This window comes from Pongo pygmaeus, chromosome 10 (genome assembly GCF_028885625.2).
Source record: "Pongo pygmaeus isolate AG05252 chromosome 10, NHGRI_mPonPyg2-v2.0_pri, whole genome shotgun sequence".
NCBI lineage: Eukaryota > Metazoa > Chordata > Mammalia > Primates > Hominidae > Pongo > Pongo pygmaeus.
Window position 1 is genome coordinate 53,875,263 of NC_072383.2, and position 22,161 is coordinate 53,897,423.

The following is a 22,161-nucleotide window of genomic DNA, read 5'->3' on the forward strand; positions in this document are numbered from 1 at the left end:
CCTTATTTTTTCATCCTAGAGCCAGAGCCTTTTAAGTCCATCATCTGGATACATGCCCATGAACCAGGGTAATCTTGGGGAGTCTTGCCAGGTAAGTTCTGTTGCTGAGAGGCTGGGTTGTAGGATCAGATTGATAGGAGTAGTATGGAAGACATTAGAAACCTTTGAGGTTTAATCAGTGTCCTGCAAAAAAGAAGGCAGTGAGGGCCAGAAGAGATGGCTCACGCCTGTAATCCCAGCACTTTGGGAGGCCAGAGAGAGTGGATCACCTGAGGTTAGGAGTTTGAGACCAGCCTGGCCAACATGGTGAAACCCCGTCTCTACCCAAAATACAAAAATTAGCTGGGTGTGGTGGTGCACACCTGTAATCCCAGCTACTCAGGAGGCTGAGACAGGAGAATCACTTGAACCTGGGAGGCAGAGGTTGCAGTGAGCTGAGATCGTACCACTGCACTCCAGCCTGGGTGACAAAGCAAGACCCTGTCTCTTAAAAGAAAAAAAATAAAAGGCCAGGTGCGGTGGCTCACGCCTGTAATCCCAGCACTTTGGGAGGCCGAGGTGGGTGGATCATGAGGTCAGGAGTTCAAGACCAGCCTGGCCAACATGGCAAAACCCTGTCTCTACTAAAAATACAAAAACTAGCCGCACATGGTGGCAGGTGCCTGTAATCCCAGCTACTCGGGAGGCTGAGGCAGGAGAATCACTTGAACAGGGAAGCAGAGACTGCAGTGAGCCAAGATAATGCCACTGCACTCCAGCCTGGGTGACAAGAACAAGACTCCACCTCAAAAAAAAAAAAAAGGGCAGTGAACAACTCAATTTCCTTCTAAACAAATCTCTCTTCTTTCCTCATCATGTAAATCTCCTTGCATTATTTTCTGTTTATTTTCTTCCTTAGGAGTCTACAGTTTCTGGGAGCAATGAACAGTGCCCCCGTCCAGTCTCTCTATACCCAATGCCACGCGGATGCCTGGCATCAGAGTCATCAGAGGGCCATGTAACACACTCTGAGGCTGAGCTCCAGGAGAAAGTGTCAATGTGTAGGAGCCGGAGCAGGAGCCGGAGCCCACGGCCACGCGGAGATAGCGCCTACCATTCCCAGCGCCACAGTCTGCTTACTCCTGTTACCCCACTCTCCCCACCAGGGTTAGAGGAAGAGGATGTCAACGGTTATGTCATGCCAGATACACACCTCAAAGGTGCCTGACTCTTCCTAGGGCTTTCCTCAATTCTTCCTTGAATCCTTTCCCCAGGCTCCTCTTGTTTTTTCTTCTCTGATCATATGCCTCTCTGACCTATTAATTTTTTCAAACCTTCCCCTACCCCCATGAAGTTCTTCACATACTTAGCCTTTCTTCTCAACCCCCAGGTACTCCCTCCTCCCGGGAAGGCACCCTTTCTTCGGTGGGTCTCAGTTCTGTCCTGGGTACTGAAGAAGAAGATGAAGATGAGGAGTATGAATACATGAACCGGAGGAGAAGGCACAGTCCACCTCATCCCCCTAGGCCAAGTTCCCTTGAGGAGCTGGGTTATGAGTACATGGATGTGGGGTCAGACCTCAGTGCCTCTCTGGGCAGCACACAGAGTTGCCCACTCCACCCTGTACCCATCATGCCCAATGCAGGCACAACTCCAGATGAAGACTATGAATATATGAATCGGCAACGAGGTGGAGGTGGTCCTGGGGGTGATTATGCAGCCATGGGGGCCTGCCCAGCATCTGAGCAAGGGTATGAAGAGATGAGAGCTTTTCAGGGGCCTGGACATCAGGCCCCCCATGTCCATTATGCCCGCCTAAAAACTCTACGTAGCTTAGAGGCTACAGACTCTGCCTTTGATAACCCTGATTACTGGCATAGCAGGCTTTTCCCCAAGGCTAATGCCCAGAGAACGTAACTCCTGCTCCCTGTGGCACTCAGGGAGCATTTAATGGCAGCTAGTGCCTTTAGAGGGTACCCTCTTCTCCCTATTCCCTCTTTCTCCCAGGTCCCAGCCCCTTTTCCCTAGTCCCAGACAATTCCATTCAATCTTTGGAGGCTTTTAAACATTTTGACACAAAATTCTTATGGTATGTAGCCAGCTGTGCACTTTCTTCTGTTTCCCAACCCCAGGAAAGGTTTTCCTTATTTTGTGTGCTTTCCCAGTCCCATTCCTCAGCTTCTTCACAGGCACTCCTGGAGATATGAAGGATTACTCTCCATATCCCTTCCTCTCAGGCTCTGACTACTTGGAACTAGGCTCTTATGTGTGCCTTTGTTTCCCATCAGACTGTCAAGAAGAGGAAAGGGAGGAAACCTAGCAGAGGAAAGTGTAATTTTGGTTTATGACTCTTAACCCCCTAGAAAGACAGAAGCTTAAAATCTGTGAAGAAAGAGGTTAGGAGTAGATATTGATTACTATTATAATAATTCAGCACTTAACTATGAGCCAGGCATCATACTAAACTTCACCTACATTATCTCACTTAGTCCTTTATCATCCTTACAACAATTCTGTGACATACATATTATCTCATTTTACAAAAAGGGAAGTCGGGCATGGTTGCTCATGCCTGTAATCTCAGCACTTTGGGAGGCTGAGGCAGAAGGATTACCTGAGGCAAGGAGTTTGAGACCAGCCTAGCCAACATAGTAAGACCCCCATCTCTTTAAAAACAAAACAAACAAACAAACAAAAACTTTAGAACTGGGTGCAGTGGCTCATGCCTGTAATCCCAGCCAGCACTTTGGGAGGCTGAGATGGGAAGATCACTTGAGCCCAGAATTAGAGACAAGCCTATGGAAACATAGCAAGACACCGTCTCTACAGGGGGAAAAAAAAAAAAAAGAAAGAAACTGAGCCTTAAAGAGATGAAATAAATTAAGCAGTAGGTCCAGGATGCAAAATCCTCCCAATTCCTCTGCATGCGCTCTTATTGTAAGGTGCCAAGAAAAACTGATTTAAGTCACAGCCCTTGTTTAAGGGGCACCGTTTCTTGTTTTTGCACTGAATCAAGTCTAACCCCAACAGCCACATCCTCCTATACCTATACATCTCATCTCAGGAAGTGGTGGTGGCGGTAGTCAGAAGGAAAAATAACTGGACATCTTTGTGTAAACCATAATCCACATGTGCCGTAAATGATCTTCACTCCTTATCCGAGGGCAAATTCACAAGGATCCCCAAGATCCACTTTTAGAAGCCATTCTCATCCAGCAATGAGAAGCTTCCAGGTAGGACAGAAAGAAGATCCAGCTTCAGCTTCACACCTCTGTCCCCTTGGATGGGGAACTGAGGGAAAACGTCTGTTGTATCACTGAAGTTTTTTGTTTTGTTTTTATACGTGTCTGAATAAAAATGCCAAAGTTTTTTTTCAGCTTCCTGTCTGTCAAATGAAAACATTTCGTATGTTAGATAAGAGATCTGCTCCTCAGCAGTGGATACTCACCTTTCTGTCTTCTGACAGTGCTACTCTGTCCCATGAAGCTTTCTCTAGTCCTACTATTACTTCTATTTCTTTAGAACAAGCATAGCGCATAGTCCTTTTCATTAAGGGTTTTAGTAGGAATCTACAAGGCAACCAATTGGGAATAACAAAAAGAACCCACGTGCTTGAGGACTTATAAAAAGCCCTATACGTGTCTGGTCTCCTTCAGAGGCCAAACACTGAAACCTCCAGATGCTTCTGAATTCATTATCTTAGAAAAGTCACCAAATCTTTTTATTTTTTCACGGTAGGAACTCTCAACAAACATGTCTTTCTGAACACTTCCCTTAGGTGCTCCATCCAGGTGCCTGTTATTGGAACAATAAGGTCATGTTACTTCATTAGGAGTCCGGCCTAGTCTAGATTGCGAGGCCTTTAAATGGATGATCCCTCCGGTGTCTGGCTGCCCAGTTAGTCCATGTTCCCCGCACCCTTGGTCTTCTTCCACCTGTCTGCCCCTCCCTGTTCTCCCAGCTTCGGAGGACGACTGGACCGGCTGGGCGGGTTTCGCCAGCCGACCCAGGGATCCGAAGAAGGGCGCACCCAGCCTCCCCGCCCTAGGTGTAGACACTGCCCACCCGCTGCGGTTCCACTCTACTCCACCCCTGCCCGCGCGACTCTAAACCCATTTCCCCGCCGTAGCTCCGCCCCTCTTCCCTCAGCCCGCCCCTCTCTGTTACTGGCTCTCGCTCAGCGTTCTTCTCCGTGGAAGTGGTTTTTCCGGGAGATACCACGCTTCCCCTCAAGCTCCCCAACGGCTCCGCCTTCCCGCCGGAGCCTGACCCTTCCCAGCGTGCCCGGCGATTCCGGCGTGCGAGGCCCTTGGAGGGCAAGGCCCCAGGGCCTGGTTTAGGAGCGCGAGAGGCAGGCTGGGAATTGTAGTTCGAAAGCCCTCGAGAGCGGCTAGAGGCTGGCGGTGGAGAGGACTAGTTGTCCCAGCGTGCCCTGCGCCTCAGCCCGCGCGCTCGCAGCTTCTCGCTCTCGCCTGCCTGCCCGCTCCCTTGCTTGCTCGCGCTTTGGCTCGCCCTCTCCTCGAGGATCGAGGGGACTCTGACCACAGCCTGTGGCTGGGAAGGGAGACAGAGGCGGCGGCGGCTCAGGGGAAACGAGGCTGCAGTGGTGGTAGTAGGAAGATGTCGGGCGAGGACGAGCAGCAGGAGCAAACTATCGCTGAGGACCTGGTCGTGACCAAGTATAAGATGGGGGGCGACATCGCCAACAGTGAGTGCGGCCTCGGGGGTCGGGGGAATCAAGGCTGATAGGGAAGGGTAACAGGCTGGCCCCGAAGGGGCTGGAGCGGAGGGGTCATGCGGACTGAGCTACTGAGGGGCCCGCACCGGTCCGCTGGGGACGGCGTGGTGGGAAGACCCGGTGTCGCGCCTGGGACCTGAGCGGCCAGGCCCAGGCTGAAGTCTATGGAGGTGCGGGTCGGCGACCGGGATGAGCGCAGAGAGGGGACTCTGGCAGGCTCCGACCCGAGGCCGTTTGTTAGGCAGCAAGACGTGTTTTCTCTTGTTCCTATCCTTCATTCCCGATTTCTGCTTCCTCTGATTCTGGCAGCGGCGAGGCCACCTCGAAAAGGAAGCGCCCAGCTATTGGCGACAGAAGCGCCCCTCTGTTTTTGTAGCGTCTCCGGGGCGTCAGGAGCCAAGCCGGCACGTGTTGCTGGGTCCCCTTGCGGATGGCTGGCCCCCTTCTTCCTCCACTACTGTCCCTGACACCAGCTTCCCCACCACGTGCTTTGCTGGAGCCTTTCCTTCTTTACTTCAGCTCTTACCCTGGTGGGAGCCCCCTTCTACCCTTGGGCCAGCTAAGGGGACCGTTGGAGAGCACTCCTGGAGCTTCTAATACAAGTCTTGGAGATATATATGGCTTTTCTTGAAGTTACTCATTACTACCACCTTTCCAATCTGCAGATATCCTTAGTTAGCATTCACATTTGTTTTTCTCAGCGACAACTCAAATGTTTTGGAGTCTCTGTCTTATGCCAACTAGGCAAGCTTGTGAACATTACTGGAAAAGGGAGGACTGATTTTAGGATTTTCACAAGTCATCCTTATTCCAGGTGTGCTGTGGGTGAAAATCTGAGTTTTACCAGCTTTCGAAGAATCACCAAAACTGAGATATCAAAAATCAAGCCTGTGCTTTATATCACAGTGGACATTTAGTATCGTACCCTGGTTTTTGGTGCCTTTTAGTATTTGAGATACTAGTGGTTTGAATCAGAAAGTCTCTTTCTTACAGTTTATAACTTTGGCCTCATATTTCTTTTAGATAAGCCATGATCCCCCGAAATGAAACCCAGGGACCTTAGATTAAGTTCCCTTGGCTTATGCACTTGTTTATGAGGAAATAAGTCTATATAGATTGAGATTCCTAACACCTAATTAGAGTGTCTGAGAAAGGAATGCGGTAACATTTAACAGTGCATCGGCTTTGAGTCAGCAATTCTGTCTACCTTCTTGTCCCTGATGCCTATAAATTTCATCTAGTCTTTGCGTGTATGTGGGGATACCATGGCAAGAACCCTCTGAAGTTCATAACTCTGTCCTATCACACCAAAGGTAGCGTCTTTGGAAAGCCCGAGGCCTTGCCTAGGGAGATGGATTGTATATACCCAGTTGTCACATAATGTAAGGAAGAGAAGGGAATGTTGACCTTTCAGCCTCAGGGCAATGGCACTAGGGAGTGTTATAGAAACTCTTAAATTCAACTTCCAGGTATTCCTTGGGTGGTAACTAGACAATGAATACATACAAGGCTGACATGATGGGATTCTGTCCTCAGGGGTACTTCGGTCCTTGGTGGAAGCATCTAGCTCAGGTGTGTCGGTGTTGAGCCTGTGTGAGAAAGGTGATGCCATGATTATGGAAGAAACAGGGAAAATCTTCAAGAAAGAAAAGGAAATGAAGAAAGGTAAAAAAAAAAAAAAAATCCCTCACTAATTTCCCATTTGACCGTTATTTGATCCTATATGTTTTTATTTTTTTCACTGTAATGATGCAGTCCCCACCCCAGCTCTGGCTGAGGTATTTGGAAATTTGGAATGGCAAGTGGGATATAAGCAGTTTCCTACCTAATCCAAACTGATGAAACTTAAGCAAGACCCTGAAAAAATCCTTCTACATTTCTGAAGGGCACTAGGGCTCCTGGGAGACAGCAAGGCAGTAGGCTGATGATTCTTTCTTTACAGGTATTGCTTTTCCCACCAGCATTTCGGTAAATAACTGTGTATGTCACTTCTCCCCTTTGAAGAGCGACCAGGATTATATTCTCAAGGAAGGTGACTTGGTAAAAATGTAAGGTTAAACCGCTTTAAAGCATTTTTCTTTTTTTAAAGCATTTACAAAATGCCAGTTCCTAATGCAGTACTCTGATCTTGCCTTTCAGTGACCTTGGGGTCCATGTGGATGGCTTCATTGCTAATGTAGCTCATACTTTTGTGGTTGATGTAGCTCAGGTAGGTGGCCTGCTTTTGATCTCTGTTCAGCCTTGGGGGTGGAGGGAATGCACTGCCATTTGCTTCGTATCCCCACCCCCAATCACCACGTAAGTTGAGAGAGTCTCTAGAGAAGCAAAAGGAGAAAGGTTTTTGTTGTTGTTGTTGTTTTTACCGTCCTGTTCATTGGCTGGTCTTCGCATATGGGCTCACAGATATTAACCAGATAGCCAGCTGAGTTAACAGACTTTCCAGCAAGATAGTGATTGCATGTCCTCATCTACAGGGGACCCAAGTAACAGGGAGGAAAGCAGATGTTATTAAGGCAGCTCACCTTTGTGCTGAAGCTGCCCTACGCCTGGTCAAACCTGGAAATCAGGTAAGCTATTTTATCCAATTCCAAAGCTCGGTTGAACCAAAGATGCATTAGGCACCTATAGCTACTCTCTATGAAACTACCAATCTCCCCTACAGACCCCTTATAAAACAGCTTTTTAAAATTAGCTATATTTAGCTGGGCACAGTGACTCACATCTGTAATCCCATCACTTTGGGGGGCCAAGGTAGGAGGATAGCTTGAGGCTGGGAGTTCAAGACCAGCCTGGGAAACATGGTGAAACCCCATTTCTACAAAAAATACAAAAATTAGCTGGGCGTGGTAACGTGCCTGTATTCCCAGCTTCCAGGGAGGCTGAGGTGGGAGAATCACCTGAGCCTGGGAGATTGAGGCTGTGGTGAGCTATGATCATGTCACTGCACTCCAGCCTGGGCAACAATGAAACCCTGTCTCACAAAAGAAAAAGGAAAAATAAGCATTTGCTGTCCCCACAAAACAGATTAGAATGCCAGGTAAAGAAGGATGAACACTGGACTTAACATTATAGGCATGTGGTGGCACATGCTTGTAATCCCAGCACTTTGGGAGGCCAAGGTAGAAGGATTGCTTGAACCCAGGAGTTTGAGACCAGCTTGGGAACCATGGCGAGACCCGTCTCTACAAAAAGAAAAAAGAAAACCCAGGTTTATGACCAAGTTATTTCACTTAACAGTCATTTAACCTGGGGCAAATCATTTAACCTGAGACTCAGTTTCCTTGTCTTCTAGATTGGGATATCCATCTGCCCTGTTCACTTGCAAAATTTATTGAATTAGACCATCTTTGTGAAAGCACTGGGTAAAATGATATGCAGATACAGCTGGTCCTCAGCTTGATGCTACATTCAGTAGAAGCTATACTTTGAGTACCCGTACAACCATTCTGTTTTTCATTTTCCATATAGTATTCAGTAAATTGCATGAGATACTCCACACTATTATAAAATAGGCATGTGTTAGATAATTCTGCCCAACTGTAGGATAATGTTTTTTAAGTGCTTTGAGCACATTTAACATAGGCTAGGCTATGATGTTAGGTAGGTTTGGTGTATTAAATGCATTTTTGACTTAGTGATATTTTCAACTTATGAGTTTTTTGGAGATGTAACCCCATTGCAAGTTGAGTAGCATCTGTATAAAGTATTTTTAGATTGTAGGGATAATCAAGCTATGAAATGAAAAACCAGTGAATGAGAATCATTGGGACTTCATGGAGCATATTAGAATGCTCAGTTCTGCCAGGTGCGGTGGCTCATGCCTGTAATCCCAGTACTTTGGGAGGCTGAGGTGGGCGGATCACGAGGTCAGGAGATCGAGACCATCCTGGCCAACATGGTGAAACCCCGTCTCTTCTAAAAATACAAAAATTAGCTGGGCATGGTGTTGCGTGCCTGTAATCCCAGCTACTCAGGAGGCTGAAGCAGGAGAATAGCTTGAACCCGGGAGGCAGAGATTGCAGTGAGCCAAGATCACGCCACTGCACTCCAGCCTGGCGACAAAGCCAGACTCCATCTCAAAAAAAAAAGAACGCTCAGTTCTTTTATGCGTCTTATTCTCATTGTAGAGAACTTATTAGCTCCTGATATCTCACCTTTCATTTGATGTTGTACTTCTAGAACACACAAGTGACAGAAGCCTGGAACAAAGTCGCCCACTCATTTAACTGCACGCCAATAGAAGGTGAGAACAGGTAACAGGGTTGAGGGTCTAAGAATGAGTGGCTTTGCCAGGTGCGGTGGCTCACGCCTGTAATCCCAGCACTTTGGAAGGCTGAGGTGGGTGGATCACCTGAGGTCAGGAGTTTGAGACCAGCCTGGCCAACATGGTGAAACCCCGTCTCTACTAAAAATATAAAAATTAGCTGGGCATGGTGGTGGGTGCCTGTAATCCCAGCTACTTGGGAGGCTAAGGCGAGATAATCGCTTGAACCCGGGAGGAGGAGGTTGCAGTGAGCCAGGATTGCGCCATTGCACTCCAGTCTGGGCAATAAGAGCGAAACTCCCTCTCAAAAAAAAAAAAAAAGAATGAGTGGCTTTGCAGAATTGAGGCTTTTGCTCCCTTGAAGATCTATCCTGGCTACAGTCCAGTCTAAGCCAGAAATCTCAGAGCCCTGTGTTTCCATAACCAGGTAGTTTTCTCACTGCCTACCCCTTCAAACTACTGAAGTGGGTGGATTTGGAAACCTTTTGGGGTACTGGATAGCTTGTTCCATAGGTTGTGTCCTGTCTACAGGTATGTTGTCACACCAGTTGAAGCAGCATGTCATCGATGGAGAAAAAACCATTATCCAGAATCCCACAGACCAGCAGAAGTAGGTGCCAACCCTACTTAGCACCTTCTACCACACAAGACTAGGCATCAGGTTTTTTTCTATACTCATAACTGAATCTTGTCTGCCCTCTACTCCATGTTTTCAGGAGTGACCTGATGCTCTTAATATTCCCTTTCTCTAGGCCGGGCGCGGTGGCTCACGCCTGTAATCCCAGCACTTTGGGAGGCTGAGGCGGGTGGATTACCTGAGGTCACGAGTTCGGAACCAGCCTGACCAACATGGCGAAACCCTGTCTCTACTAAAAACTACAAAAATGAGCCAGGCGTGGTGGTTTGCACCTATAGTCCTAGCTACTTGGGAGGCTGAGGCAGGAGAGTTGCTTGAACCCGGGAGGTGGAGGTTGCAATGAGCTGAGATTGTGCCACTGCACTCCAGCCTGGGTGACAGAATGAGACTCTGTGTTAAAAAAAAAAAAAAAAAAAAAATTCCCTTTCTCTCTATTCCTTTTAGGAAGGACCATGAAAAAGCTGAATTTGAGGTACATGAAGTATATGCTGTGGATGTTCTCGTCAGCTCAGGAGAGGGCAAGGTGAGGAGAGTACCAGAGTTGGCAAAGAGGGGTGACTGAGAGTGTTCACCAGACCAAATGTTACTTAAATTACTCTTTCAGGCCAAGGATGCAGGACAGAGAACCACTATTTACAAACGAGACCCCTCTAAACAGTATGGACTGAAAATGAAAACTTCACGTGCCTTCTTCAGTGAGGTGGAAAGGCGTTTTGATGCCATGCCGTTTACTTTAAGGTACTACACTTAGCAATGATAGTACTTGGAACCAGTCTGACTCACAGACCATACACCCAGGAACACTTTTTCCTCTCCCTTCCTGCCTAGACTTGTAGCGTGCACGTGCTCAGTCCCTCCCTCTCTCTCCCCATCTCCTTCTCACTGAAGGTAATGTAAAAGAGCAATCCTAAGCATGATTTCTGCCTGAGGGTAGGAGCTATTTTAAAATATGAGCAAAATGGTAAGACTTGATGGGGAGTTAAAGATACCTCTGAATATCATCTTCCCTGCCAGAGCATTTGAAGATGAGAAGAAGGCTCGGATGGGTGTGGTGGAGTGCGCCAAACATGAACTGCTGCAACCATTTAATGTTCTCTATGAGAAGGAGGGTGAGTTCTAAAAAGAGCTTCACTTTGGATTCCCTGATTATATGATATCCTTCCTGTAAATTCAGAAGAGCTAAGTATGACAAAGGAACTTTTTATCAAAACACATCTTCATTTTTGCCATAGGTGAATTTGTTGCCCAGTTTAAATTTACAGTTCTGCTCATGCCCAATGGCCCCATGCGGATAACCAGTGGTCCCTTCGAGCCTGACCTCTACAAGTCTGAGATGGAGGTCCAGGATGCAGAGCTAAAGGTTAGTATGGAATAGAAGGTGGTGAGTATGTACATGGTATCCTGCCTGGGAGTGAGGGTTAAATGCCAGCAAAGTCCTGAAAAGAGCTACAGTACTGAAAGTAACCCTTTATTTTTAATTTCCTCCACATTCCTCAAAATTTTTTTTCCTTCTTCCTGTTTTCCAGGCCCTCCTCCAGAGTTCTGCAAGTCGAAAAACCCAGAAAAAGAAAAAAAAGAAGGTGTGTTATTATGATCATCCCTCTCTGGCAGGGTGAACCTGATCCCTCTTTCTCCCACTGTGTTAAGTTGTAGTGGAATACGGATTTTTATACAGATGCTCCTCAACTTATATGATAGAACTTTGTCCCAGTAAATCCATCATAAATTGAAAATATCGTAAGTCAAAATGGATTTAAAAATATATATATATATTTTTTAAGAGACAGAGTCTCAAACTCCTGGCCTTGAACAGTCCTTCCACCTCAGCCTCCCAAACTGTTGGGATTACAGGCATGAGCTGCCATGCCCAGCCTTGTTTTGGCTGGGCACAGTGGCTCACGCCTGTAATCCCAGCACTTTGGGAGGCCAAGGCGGACGGATCACCTGAGGTCTGGAGTTTGAGATCAGCCTGACCAACACAGAGAGAAACCCCATCTCTACTAAAAATACAAAATTAGCTGGGTATGGTGGCACATGCTTGTAATCCCAGCTACTCGGGAGGCTGAGGCAGGAGAATTGTTTGAATCTGGGAGGCAGAGGTTGCATTGGGCCGAGATCGCACTGTTGCACTCCAGCCTCGGCAACAAGAGCGAAACTCTGTCTCAAAAAAAGAGATGATCTCACTGTGTCACCCAGGCTGACGTGTAGTGGCATGATCATAGCTCACTGTATCCTCAAACTCCTCCTGGGTTCAAGCGATTGTCCTGTCTTGACCTGCTGAGTAGCCACCACCATGCCTGGCTCAAAATGGCTTTGATATACCTTAACCTACCATGAACCTCAGAGCTTAGCCTGGCCTACCTTGAATGTGCTCAAAACATTTATTGAACAAATTATCATGTATTGAAATATCCATATTGCTTTCACACCATTGTGAAGTTGAAAAATCACAAGTTGGCCATTGTAAGTCAGAGACCTGTGTGTCTTTATTTCAGCTGTGACCCACAGGATTGAGATAACTTTATGGCTGGGTGTGGTGGTTCACACATATAATCCCAACAGTTTGGGAGGCCTAGGCAGGAGCATCACTTGAGCCCAGGAGTTCAAGATCAGCCCGGGCAACATGGTAAAACCTCATCTCTACAAAAAATACAAAAAAATCGTATGTTGTGGCATGTGCCTATAGTCCCAGCTACCTGGGAGGCTGAGGTGGGAGGATCACCTGAACCCAGGGAAGTTGTACCACTGCACTCCAGCCTGGGTGACAGAGTGAGACTGTCTCAGAAAAAAAAAATACTTTTATCTCTGGTCCTAGACACCCCCAAGTAGTTAGAAACTGACACGTCTTCTCCCTCTCCTTTTCTTGCATATAGGCCTCCAAGACTGCAGAGAATGCCACCAGTGGGGAAACATTAGAAGAAAATGAAGCTGGGGACTGAGGTGGGTCCCATCTCCCCAGCTTGCTGCTCCTGCCTCATCCCCTTCCCACCAAACCCCAGACTCTGTGAAGTGCAGTTCTTCTTCTCCACCTAGGAACGCCAGCAGAGCAGGGGGATCTCCCTGCCCCCACCCCAGTTCCCCAACCCACTCCCTTCCAACAACAACCAGCTCCAACTGACTCTGGTCTTGGGAGGCGAGGCTTCCCAACCACGGAAGACTACTTTAAATGAAAAAAAGAAATTGAATAATAAAATCAGGAGTCAAAATTCATCGTCTTCAAGCCCCTCTTTCTAGCCTTTTCTACTACTCTCTGCTTGGTCAAGGTTTGTGCCCTACTACAGAACAGGGCTAAATTAGCCACCACCACTGAAAACTCAGCCGAATTTTTTTATACCACTCTGATGTCAGCATTTTTCCATCTGTTTGGGGCTTTTTCCTCTTTTTTCCATTCTCCCCAAATATTTTATCTGGCTTCAAAATTAAGAGGATTATTTTTCAGATTGTTTTTATTCAGTGTGGCCGATTCCTCATCTGATTCAGGCTGTCCAGTCAGGCCCCTCCCATTTTAGGAGCTGGAGCCTTCATTTATGAAGAGATTCTCATCTATGAAATGGATCCTCATTTGTAAATCTTTTTTCTTCCATTTTCACAAAGCTGTAAAGAAATAATCCATCTCAACCTTACCCTTTTCTCTGGAGTCAGTGGGGTCTTTCCTCGCTCCATCTTACACAAACCTGAGCTGGAAGCTCAGCTGGTTTTGTTCCCTGTTTGAAATATTGTGATCTCCCTCCCTTGAAAGAAAAACCAAGAACCAGAGGATAGACTGACTGAAGACACAACTCCTGGCTTTCTGAAGCTATGGACTTGGATTGGATTGCTGGGGGTTTGTAGAGAAAGGTGACAAATTTCAGTACCTCTGGCATGCTGTCCCAGGAAACTAGGGCTCCCAGTAACTTATGAGGTTTTTAAACACATTGAAAATTACATGACATTAAAATAAATTTGGATTTGCTCATAATGATGTGCTTTGTATGCTGCTCTTATTTGATGGAGGTGGGGAGAATGTCAGTTGAAGTGGTATTGGAACTGTTCCTCCACAGTGCCATGCTCTACCTTCCCAAAATGAGGAATGTCTTGACTTGCAGAAGACACAAATCCTAGAATCTTTGATGATATAGTAAGTTACCTGCTGGAGTTGGGTGGTGTAATTTTCTAAGTAGAAACAGTCCTTACTGCTAAGATTTGTTTGGGGCTAGGACACTTAATGTGTACTGCAAAAACAGCACTGCAAGTGTTTATCTTGAATTCAAGAAGCCAGGAAGAATGTCTGGTACACTAGTTTTCAGGGCCAGACTAAGGTCAGATGGGTAATTAGTTTATCTTACTACATGTCAGGAATTGCTAAACTAGAGATAATACAAGTGAACAGAACTGAACACAGGTCAAATGTGTAATGATGTGTATCTGCCATTAAAATAGAGTAGTTTCAGTGCCCTAAAAATCCTCTGTGTTTTGCCTGTTCATCTCTCTCTCCTTGCTTACGCATTTGTCCAAAGGCAAAGAATGTAGAATGCCAAGAGTGAACCCTAGTGTAAACAAAACTATGGATTTGGGGTGATAATGGTATATCAACGTAGGTTCTATTGTTAACAAATGTACCACTCTGGCAGAGTGGAGTGATGTTTATAAAGGGGGAGGCTATATGTGTGGGAAATGTCTATACCTTTCTCAATTTTGCTGTGAACCTAAAACTGTTCTAAAAAATTAAGTCTATTAAAAAAAAGAAAGAAAAAACAGCCAAGTGCAGTGGCTCATGCCTGTAATCCAGCACTTTGGGAGGCTGAGGCAGGCAGATCACCTGAGGTCAGGAGATCAAGACCAGCCTGGCCAACATGGTGAAACCCCATCTCTACTAAAAATACAAAAAGCCAGGCTTAGTGGCGGGCACCTGTAATCCCAGCTACTTGGGAGGCTGAGGCAGGAGAATCTCTTGAACCCAGGAGGCGGAGGTTGCAGTGAGCCAAGATCGCGCCACTGCACTCCAGCCTGGGTGACAAGAGTGAGATTCCGTATCAAAAGCAAGCAAACAAAACAAAATTTCCCTCAAAGAGCTTATAGACTAGTTGGCAATCGTTAGTTGAAATCTTGGTGGAATTGATACAAAATAATTCTGCTAGGATTTTTTTTTTGTTTCAAAAAAATTGTCATATATATTTGGGTGGTGACAATACTACAACTACTTAGAAGGAACCTAATTTTAAAAATGTTTTTCAGGGATTGAAAGTGAAATGCTATCCTGGAATATAATAAAGAGAAACCACAAAAAAAGAGGGATTGTAACAATCACATACAAAATGTTACAGTATTTTAAACTATAAGATGAAGTCTCTATAGGGAAAGGGTTCTTTTTCATCCCCCATTAACTCAAAAGTTTCCTGTAGCCAAATCTTAGGGGATCCGGTTGTTTTCCAGTGCTTCTCACCTGAGCATACAATCAAACTGGGAAGTTCTTTATCTTAACACCAAATGTCATACTTTCCCTAGATTTAGCTAATTTTCTCCCTATGTCCGTTGGTTCGCTCTTCACCCCTAGAGAATCACTGCATAAGTCACTGCAGCCTTGACTTCCTGGGCTCGAGATTCCCCCACCTCAGCCTCCCAAAGTGCTGGGATTACAGGCATGAGCCACCGTGCCCAGCCCGCTGACGTATTTTCTGAACAAATGATGCATTGTAGCCAGGAATCTCTAGTGATATTTTGTTTCAGGCATCGTGGGGAAAGACTATAATCAGCTATTTTATTCTTGAAATTTAGGAAAAATAATTGCTCTGTCTTAAAACAGTGAGAGAATATTTTTTGAAGTATGGCAGCTTTTCCGAATCCCCACTTTATATCTTCCTATGTTCTGAAATCTTAGGACCTTCGATGGTTCCGGAATCGAATCACCCTGCAGCAATTTATTTTAGAAAATAAGGCAAACCGGCTGGGCGCGGTGGCTCATGCTTGTAATCCCAGCACTTTGCGAGGCCGAGGCGGGCGGATCGCTTGAGCTCAGGAGTTCGAGACCAGCCTGGGCAACACGGCGAAACCTCGTCTCTACTAAAAATACAAAAATTAGCCAAGTGGCGCGCGCCTGTTGTCCCAGCTGCTCGGGAAGCTGTGGAGGGAGAATCGCTTGAACTCAGGAGACGGAAATTGCGGTGAGCCGAGATCGCGTCACTGCACTCCAGCCTGGGTGACACAGTGAGATCCTGTCTCAAAAAAGAAAAAAATAAAGAAAGAAAAGAAGGCAAACCAGTAAAACAAGAATTTCTGTACAGTCCGCGCCTATCCATAGCAAAATGGAGGACTTCTCCAGGGAACTGCAACTCCCAAGAAGCAATGCGAGGGAAGGTGGAGGTCGCTATTTTTTCCCCGTCTGCACCTCTAGGTCCAATATTGGAAATAGGTGCTGACGTTTAAATAACACAGCGTCCTCATACTAAATCTGGGGGGGAATTGGTAACTCGAAAACCAAATACTCGGTCTTCCGAGAGAACTAACTCAACCTACTCCTCTACAAGAAGGTCCGAAACCATTGTTACGCCCATTGGGTAGCCCCGCCCTTGGTGGGGGAAGGGCGCGAAAGCGGAAGTGACGACACCCGGCGCTCCGTTAAATAGCCGTAGACGGAACTTCGGCTTTCTCTCGGCTTTAGCGCCATTTTCTTGGGTAAGTGTTTTTGGTTCCTGTGCTCGGATTCCGTGTACAATCCATAGACATCTGACCTCGGCACTTACCATCATCACAGCAAACTAACTGTAGCCTTTCTGTCTTTCCTTGTAGAAACCTCTGCGCCATGAGAGCCAAGGTGAGCGGTTCCTGGTAGTAAGCTTGGGAACGTAGGAGTTGGCGAGTAGTAGGGGGGAGACTAAGGCAAGTCCGCCATACCTCCTGAACTACTGGGTTTCAAGGGTGCCCAAGAACTGGTGGGAGAGAAAAGGTAGTTTGTGAGAGAGCTAGCGGTTAAGTGCTATGGGTACAGAGGGTGGGATTAGAAAAGGGTGGAATTCTGATTTTATGTTGGGAGGGTGTCCAAGTTACTGATGTAGTTGTTCCGACCAATCTTTCATACTTCTTGGTTAAGAATCTGTACGGTTCTAAAGAGTGCACTTCATATTCCTCCTAAGCCTACTAATAAGCTTCATCTCTTCTTTTTTTAAAAAAATTATCTGCTGCTTGTGATCGGTTGCTAGTGGAGGAAGAAGCGAATGCGCAGGTATGTTGAGACTTTGCTAGCCCAGGAGGAGGGAAGTTCCTTGGACAAAACTTAGGAGAAACATTTGGTTTGGAAATCTTAAAAGATCTTTAGAAGGAAAACGTTTGAGTGTTTTCTTCCTAGAGCCAAGGATTGAACAGAACAGAGGACGATAGAACCGTAGTGCTTGTTCATTTTACCACCTCATTCTTTATATGGACGTTTGATTTAATGTGGGAGGGAAAGACAACTCTGGTTTGAGGATAGGTGTATTCCATTCCTGTGTCTGCTTTTCAGGCTGAAGCGCAAAAGAAGAAAGATGAGGCAGAGGTCCAAGTAAACCGCTAGCTTGTTGCACCGTGGAGGCCACAGGAGCAGAAACATGGAATGCCAGACGCTGGGGATGCTGGTACAAGTTGTGGGACTGCATGCTACTCTACTGTCTAGAGCTTGTCTCAATGGATCTAGAACTTCATCGCCCTCTGATCGCCGATCACCTCTGAGACCCACCTTGCTCATAAACAAAATGCCCATGTTGGTCCTCTGCCCTGGACCTGTGACATTCTGGACTATTTCTGTGTTTATTTGTGGCCGAGTGTAACAACCATATAATAAATCACCTCTTCCGCTGTTTTAGCTGAAGAATTAAATCGTCTTGTCTATTATGTTTTTTATGGTTCCATCGGGTGGGGGTTTTCTGTCATTACAGTTTGCCCTGTCAGTACCTGTGCTATGGAGGGTATCAAAGCTATAAAGGCAACAGCCTGGGTTATGTGGTGTGGTTTGCATCTCGCTGGAGTTGGATGGGATATGGTACATCTCTGGAGGCAGGTTTTAGGTTTCGCGGGTTATTTGGGGCCAATACTGGTACCGCCCCTTTCCAGGAGGCCTGCCTTGGCGACTACCGCTTCGTAGACCACGTCGTCCCTTTGGGTTGGGTTGCCATGGTGACACGCAAAGCGTGCTGGGAACTTCCTGCGGCATGTCGCACGCGTACTTCGTACACCACAGAGTATAGTTCCGGGTCTGGGGGCTAGAGCGTCACTTCTTCCGCAGGAAGCGGAAGAGCGATCGGGTAGGCGGCTCTTTGTCGAAGCTAGAGGACCGGCAGGCGGCAGCAGCAACTACGGCGGCGGCGGCAGGTGAGGGAGGCGGGAGACTTAGGTGGAGGCCGCGCCCGGAGGGGAGGAGTCGGGGCCGGCCCAGCGGCTGGGCTCGGCCGGGCCACACAAGGCCCCCCAGAACCGAGCTGGCTCGTCCTCACACCCCAGGGCAGTGCCCCTTTTCTGAGTGACCCCGCATCGCGAGCAAACGCCAGCTTCGTGACGTCACAACCCTGCCCATCCCCTCAGCTTGATGACACCTGGAGCTCCAGCTCCCCGCTTCACTTCGCGCGCCCTTAGTGTCCCATTCACGTAGCCCACGGCTGAGCGCCGGCGGCACTGCACGGAACCTGCCAAGCTAGAAGACTTGCTGCGGGAAAACTCCTAGGACTTCTTTCGCAAACTCTAGGGTGTTGGGAAGCGTCACAATCACTGCCTTCAAGTCTAATCGGCCATCCCAATGCACTGTCAGACGCTGCCCTTTTAAGGTTCCTCACTAGCTATTACTAACTCCAACCCTTAGCCGGGCTCTGACCCTCACATCCTCTTTCATCTTGAGGCAGGGCGCCCCGCACTCTTTGTTCACTCAGGGCTGGTTTTCCAACCCATCCTCCCAGTCCCTCCGAATTAGTTTTATCTCTTACTCTTCTTACTGGCAACTTCTCCCTTGGAGAGGTGAAGTTCAATTTGAACCCTGAGGAAATCCTGACGTTCCCGAAGCTTTGCCGTTTTGTCAGATTTCTTTCTTGTGACAACCACCCCATAGTCCTCCACTCTTACTCCTTCTTCCACCCAAGTCTCTGTTTTTCTTCCTGCTCAGAACCCAGCAGTGATGTGGAGGTGGAGACCCACAGGAGCCCCGGACTTCACCTGAGCTACCTCAGGTATCAATTCTGGGAGAGTTGGGTGGGGAGGAGCATCATAACATTATCTGCTGCTGGTGCGACTTGCAACGTGAGCCAGGCTTGGATAGATGGCATTTGTACTTCACCCGGTCATTCCCCTTTACTAAAAGTTTGTATCTTCTTTTACCACTTCTTTCCTTGATTGCTTCTATTCTAGGACTACCTCTCTTTAGAGGAGGAGGACCCTCTTACAGATTCTCTTGTAACTCTGGCCTCTGGTTTGGTTAGTTCATTTTAGGGAGATCTGAAGGCAAAGTCACAGCAGTGGGGTGGGGGTGGGTCAAGGCCAAAGTAATCAGGAAAGATTCCCTTATGCTCAAAGGGAACAATATGAAGTTTTCCTATTTCAGCAGCAGGGGGAGCCTGAACACCGCATAGGAAAGGTTTGGGAGGTCAGACACGTGGTAGCAGGGACTCCAGGTCTTACTGGGGGTGGAGAGAGGGGAGGGCTAGAACCAGGGCAGTGGACTGACATTCCAAAGCTCTCTTGGGAAATAGGAGACTTAAAAAGCTTTTATGGAGTCTATAAATAAAGAGGATCTTTATGGGTTGAGGAATGGTGTGGTTGGATGTCAGTGGGATCTTCACATAGGGGAGTAGGAAGGGGGTGGGGAATGGGGAAAGGTCACTTGTTCCTGTGAAATTAACTCCTTCCCACTTGACCTTATCACAAATGGTTTGTCCTGGGAAATCTAGAAGTGGAGACTCTAACTTAGAACTCCTACCCTGAAATAGAGGGGGCTGACCTCTCTGCGGTTGACAGTGATGACGGCTGGGAGGGAATACTAAAATATGACAGGTTTTGAGACTCCCCTCAAGCTGGTGACACCAGTCTCTTCACCCAGGATTTCTTGGCTTCTAGAGATTTGATGTGTACACAGCCCTCACCTGAGGAAAAGGAAAAGGGGTTAAGGAAGTTTTGTTACCAGTGTCCCATCTTCTACAGCCCTAGTAGCTCAGTAGCCCATCTTGGGCACTATTTCCAGTCCTCCCAGACTATTCAGATACTGACTGCAGTTTTAATTTCACTTCCACAACTTTAATAAGGTCAGCTCAGAAGGAAAGATGAAATCCAACACTATTTTTTCCCTGCTCCCTCCTGGGCCTATCATCATTAGTGAAATAAGGTGGCTTCACCCCAACTCCTTCCCTCCTCCGTTAGCCAGGCAAGTGTGAATCATTCTGACCCAGACCATGTGCACAAAAGCCTGGGAGGGACTTTTGATGAGTCAGACATTTCAGCCAGAATTCTTATCCCTTAGATTCTCCATCTCTAAAGCCATTGCCCCTCTGGGCTGCCTGCTTTATAGTCAGGAAGAGTGGGATCTCCCTGGAGGACTCCTGTTTGATACAGTTCTCCTCTTTTGTAGTGGTCACCAAGAGTGGCAAGATAAAGAAAACCCTGAGTTGGGCGGGACCAGGATGCCTGACCGGGACAGCTATGCCAACGGTACCGGGAGCAGCGGTGGAGGCCCTGGAGGCGGTGGCAGCGAGGAGGCCAATGGCGCAGGGGCAGGGAGTGGCGGGGCCAGCTCAGATGCCATCTGTAGAGACTTCTTGAGGAATGTGTGCAAGCGCGGCAAGCGTTGCCGATATCGCCACCCAGACATGAGCGAGGTGTCCAACTTGGGGGTGAGCAAAAACGAGTTCATCTTCTGCCATGACTTCCAGAACAAGGAGTGTAGCCGCCCAAATTGCCGTTTCATCCATGGCTCCAAGGAAGATGAGGACGGCTATAAGAAGACAGGAGAGCTTCCCCCACGGCTGAGGCAGAAAGTAGCAGCTGGCCTTGGCCTTTCACCGGCTGACCTACCAAATGGCAAGGAGGAGGTCCCTATCTGCCGTGACTTTCTCAAGGGTGACTGTCAGAGAGGAGCCAAGTGCAAGTTCCGTCACCTGCAACGGGATTTTGAGTTTGATGGTCGGGGTGGAGGAGGCACTGGTGGGGGCTCAACAGGCTCAGTCCTCCCAGGACGACGTCATGATCTCTATGATATCTATGACCTTCCTGACAGGGGCTTTGAGGACCATGAGCCAGGCCCAAAACGCCGGCGAGGTGGATGCTGCCCCCCTGATGGCCCTCATTTTGAGTCATATGAATATAGCTTGGCTCCACCGCGAGGGGTGGAGTGCAGACTGCTAGAGGAGGAGAATGCCATGCTCAGGAAGCGGGTAGAGGAGTTAAAGAAGCAGGTCAGTAACCTGCTGGCCACCAATGAGGTATTACTGGAACAAAATGCTCAGTTCCGCAATCAGGCCAAGGTCATAACCCTGAGCTCCACTGCACCAGCGACTGAGCAGACTCTGGCCCCCACTGTGGGCACTGTTGCCACTTTTAACCATGGCATTGCCCAGACTCACACTACTCTCAGCAGCCAAGCTCTACAGCCTCGTCCAGTGTCCCAGCAAGAACTGGTGGCCCCTGCTGGAGCTCCAGCTGCTCCCCCAACTAATGCTGCACCTCCTGCTGCTCCACCACCCCCACCCCCACACTTGACCCCAGAGATCACGCCACTGTCAGCTGCCCTGGCTCAAACAATTGCCCAGGGAATGGCACCCCCACCTGTCTCCATGGCTCCTGTGGCTGTATCTGTGGCTCCTGTGGCCCCTGTGGCTGTATCGATGGCCCAACCCTTGGCAGGAATCACAATGAGCCACACCACCACTCCCATGGTGACTTACCCTATCGCTTCCCAGAGCATGCGCATCACGGCCATGCCACACTGATGGGGCTAATGGACACTCCCCTGGTATAGCCTCGCAGGGCTGGGGTCAGGGGGCCCTTGTCCACTCACCTAGCCTTCCCCAGCCCTGTCTGAAGGGCTCCTTTGAGAACTAGGACAAGAGACTACAAGGAGTATGTCCTGAGGAGGGGTTGGGATGGTGTCTTTTCTCTCACCTCCCTTTTATGAGGGTCCTCTTGTCCATCTTCAAGCCTCACAGTGGGGGCTTGCAGAGGAGTGCAGACTGAAGCCAGCAGAGAGGAAGGACTGACTGAGGGGCTGTGTCCTTTTATGGGAATTCGGGAACATCCCTCGTCTTGTCCTGTCTTCTGCACAGCACAGGTTCCAGCACTGGTTTTGGAAGAAAAAAATACCCTGCCCACAGAGAAAGCCAGGAAAGATTGGGAAGTGGGTGGTCAGGAGAGAAGGCCTGATAGGAGCCTTCAGACAATTTGGGTCCTGGTTGGTTGGGTTGGACAGTAACAGGAATTGCTTCTGGGCCCTAGGAAGGCTGGGACCATAGTGCTCCAGCCCAAAGTCCAGGGGAGCATTCATTACCCTAGTTTGACCTGAAAATCCATAGGGCAGGGCCCACTACTTTCCAAAGAAATAAAAGAACAATTATTTTTAACAAA

General features: G+C 47.9%; 4 protein-coding genes across 8 annotated transcripts in view; all 4 read left to right on the plus strand.

Moving 5' to 3' along the window:
* The window catches only part of ERBB3 (erb-b2 receptor tyrosine kinase 3), a 24,361-nt gene extending 21,006 nt beyond the window's left edge, over positions 1–3,355 (plus strand). For all 4 annotated transcript variants that reach the window (XM_063646989.1, XM_063646990.1, XM_054442019.2 and 1 more), the window contains exons 26-28: positions 20–91; positions 899–1,199; positions 1,370–3,355. In XM_063646989.1, the coding sequence (XP_063503059.1) occupies positions 20–91; positions 899–1,199; positions 1,370–1,896 (900 nt within the window). In that variant the 3' untranslated portion in view covers positions 1,897–3,355. The remainder of the gene's footprint in view (positions 1–19; positions 92–898; positions 1,200–1,369) is intronic.
* On the plus strand, positions 2,689–13,576 carry PA2G4 (proliferation-associated 2G4). Its single transcript, XM_054442022.2, has 14 exons — positions 2,689–4,687; positions 6,254–6,382; positions 6,660–6,765; positions 6,857–6,926; positions 7,192–7,284; positions 8,897–8,960; positions 9,513–9,591; positions 10,063–10,141; positions 10,223–10,356; positions 10,633–10,727; positions 10,851–10,978; positions 11,145–11,198; positions 12,492–12,558; positions 12,652–13,576. Exons 1-13 carry the CDS (start codon positions 4,600–4,602, stop codon positions 12,555–12,557), a joined length of 1,185 nt encoding a protein of 394 aa, XP_054297997.1. The 5' UTR covers positions 2,689–4,599; the 3' UTR covers position 12,558; positions 12,652–13,576.
* A 2,628-nt stretch (positions 13,577–16,204) lies between these two features.
* On the plus strand, positions 16,205–17,445 carry RPL41 (ribosomal protein L41). Its single transcript, XM_054442025.1, has 4 exons — positions 16,205–16,269; positions 16,384–16,408; positions 16,794–16,816; positions 17,093–17,445. The coding sequence occupies exons 2-4, from the start codon at positions 16,397–16,399 to the stop codon at positions 17,133–17,135; spliced, it is 78 nt and encodes a 25-aa protein (XP_054298000.1). The 5' UTR covers positions 16,205–16,269; positions 16,384–16,396; the 3' UTR covers positions 17,136–17,445.
* Positions 17,446–17,582: 137 nt separating this feature from the next.
* Positions 17,583–22,161, plus strand: ZC3H10 (zinc finger CCCH-type containing 10). 2 transcript variants are annotated; one of them, XM_054442023.2, is made up of 3 exons: positions 17,583–17,937; positions 18,719–18,782; positions 20,174–22,161. In XM_054442023.2, the coding sequence occupies exon 3, from the start codon at positions 20,226–20,228 to the stop codon at positions 21,528–21,530; it is 1,305 nt and encodes a 434-aa protein (XP_054297998.1). In that variant the 5' UTR covers positions 17,583–17,937; positions 18,719–18,782; positions 20,174–20,225; the 3' UTR covers positions 21,531–22,161. The 2 variants fall into 2 exon arrangements, with proteins under 2 accessions (XP_054297998.1, XP_054297999.1); XM_054442024.2 differs by lacking the exon at positions 17,583–17,937 and adding an exon at positions 17,954–18,386.

Excerpts from the sequence above, each read along its gene's own strand:
- PA2G4 (XM_054442022.2), top strand. The coding sequence starts at position 4,600 with ATGTCGGGCGAGGACGAGCAGCAGGAGCAAACTATCGCTGAGGACCTG. Across the intron at positions 10,142-10,222 it reads TCAGCTCAGGAGAGGGCAAG|GCCAAGGATGCAGGACAGAG; the intron begins GTGAGGAGAGTA and ends TTACTCTTTCAG. Across the intron at positions 10,979-11,144 it reads TCCAGGATGCAGAGCTAAAG|GCCCTCCTCCAGAGTTCTGC; the intron begins GTTAGTATGGAA and ends CCTGTTTTCCAG.
- RPL41 (XM_054442025.1), top strand. Across the intron at positions 16,817-17,092 it reads AGGAAGAAGCGAATGCGCAG|GCTGAAGCGCAAAAGAAGAA; the intron begins GTATGTTGAGAC and ends TCTGCTTTTCAG.
- ZC3H10 (XM_054442023.2), top strand. The coding sequence starts at position 20,226 with ATGCCTGACCGGGACAGCTATGCCAACGGTACCGGGAGCAGCGGTGGA.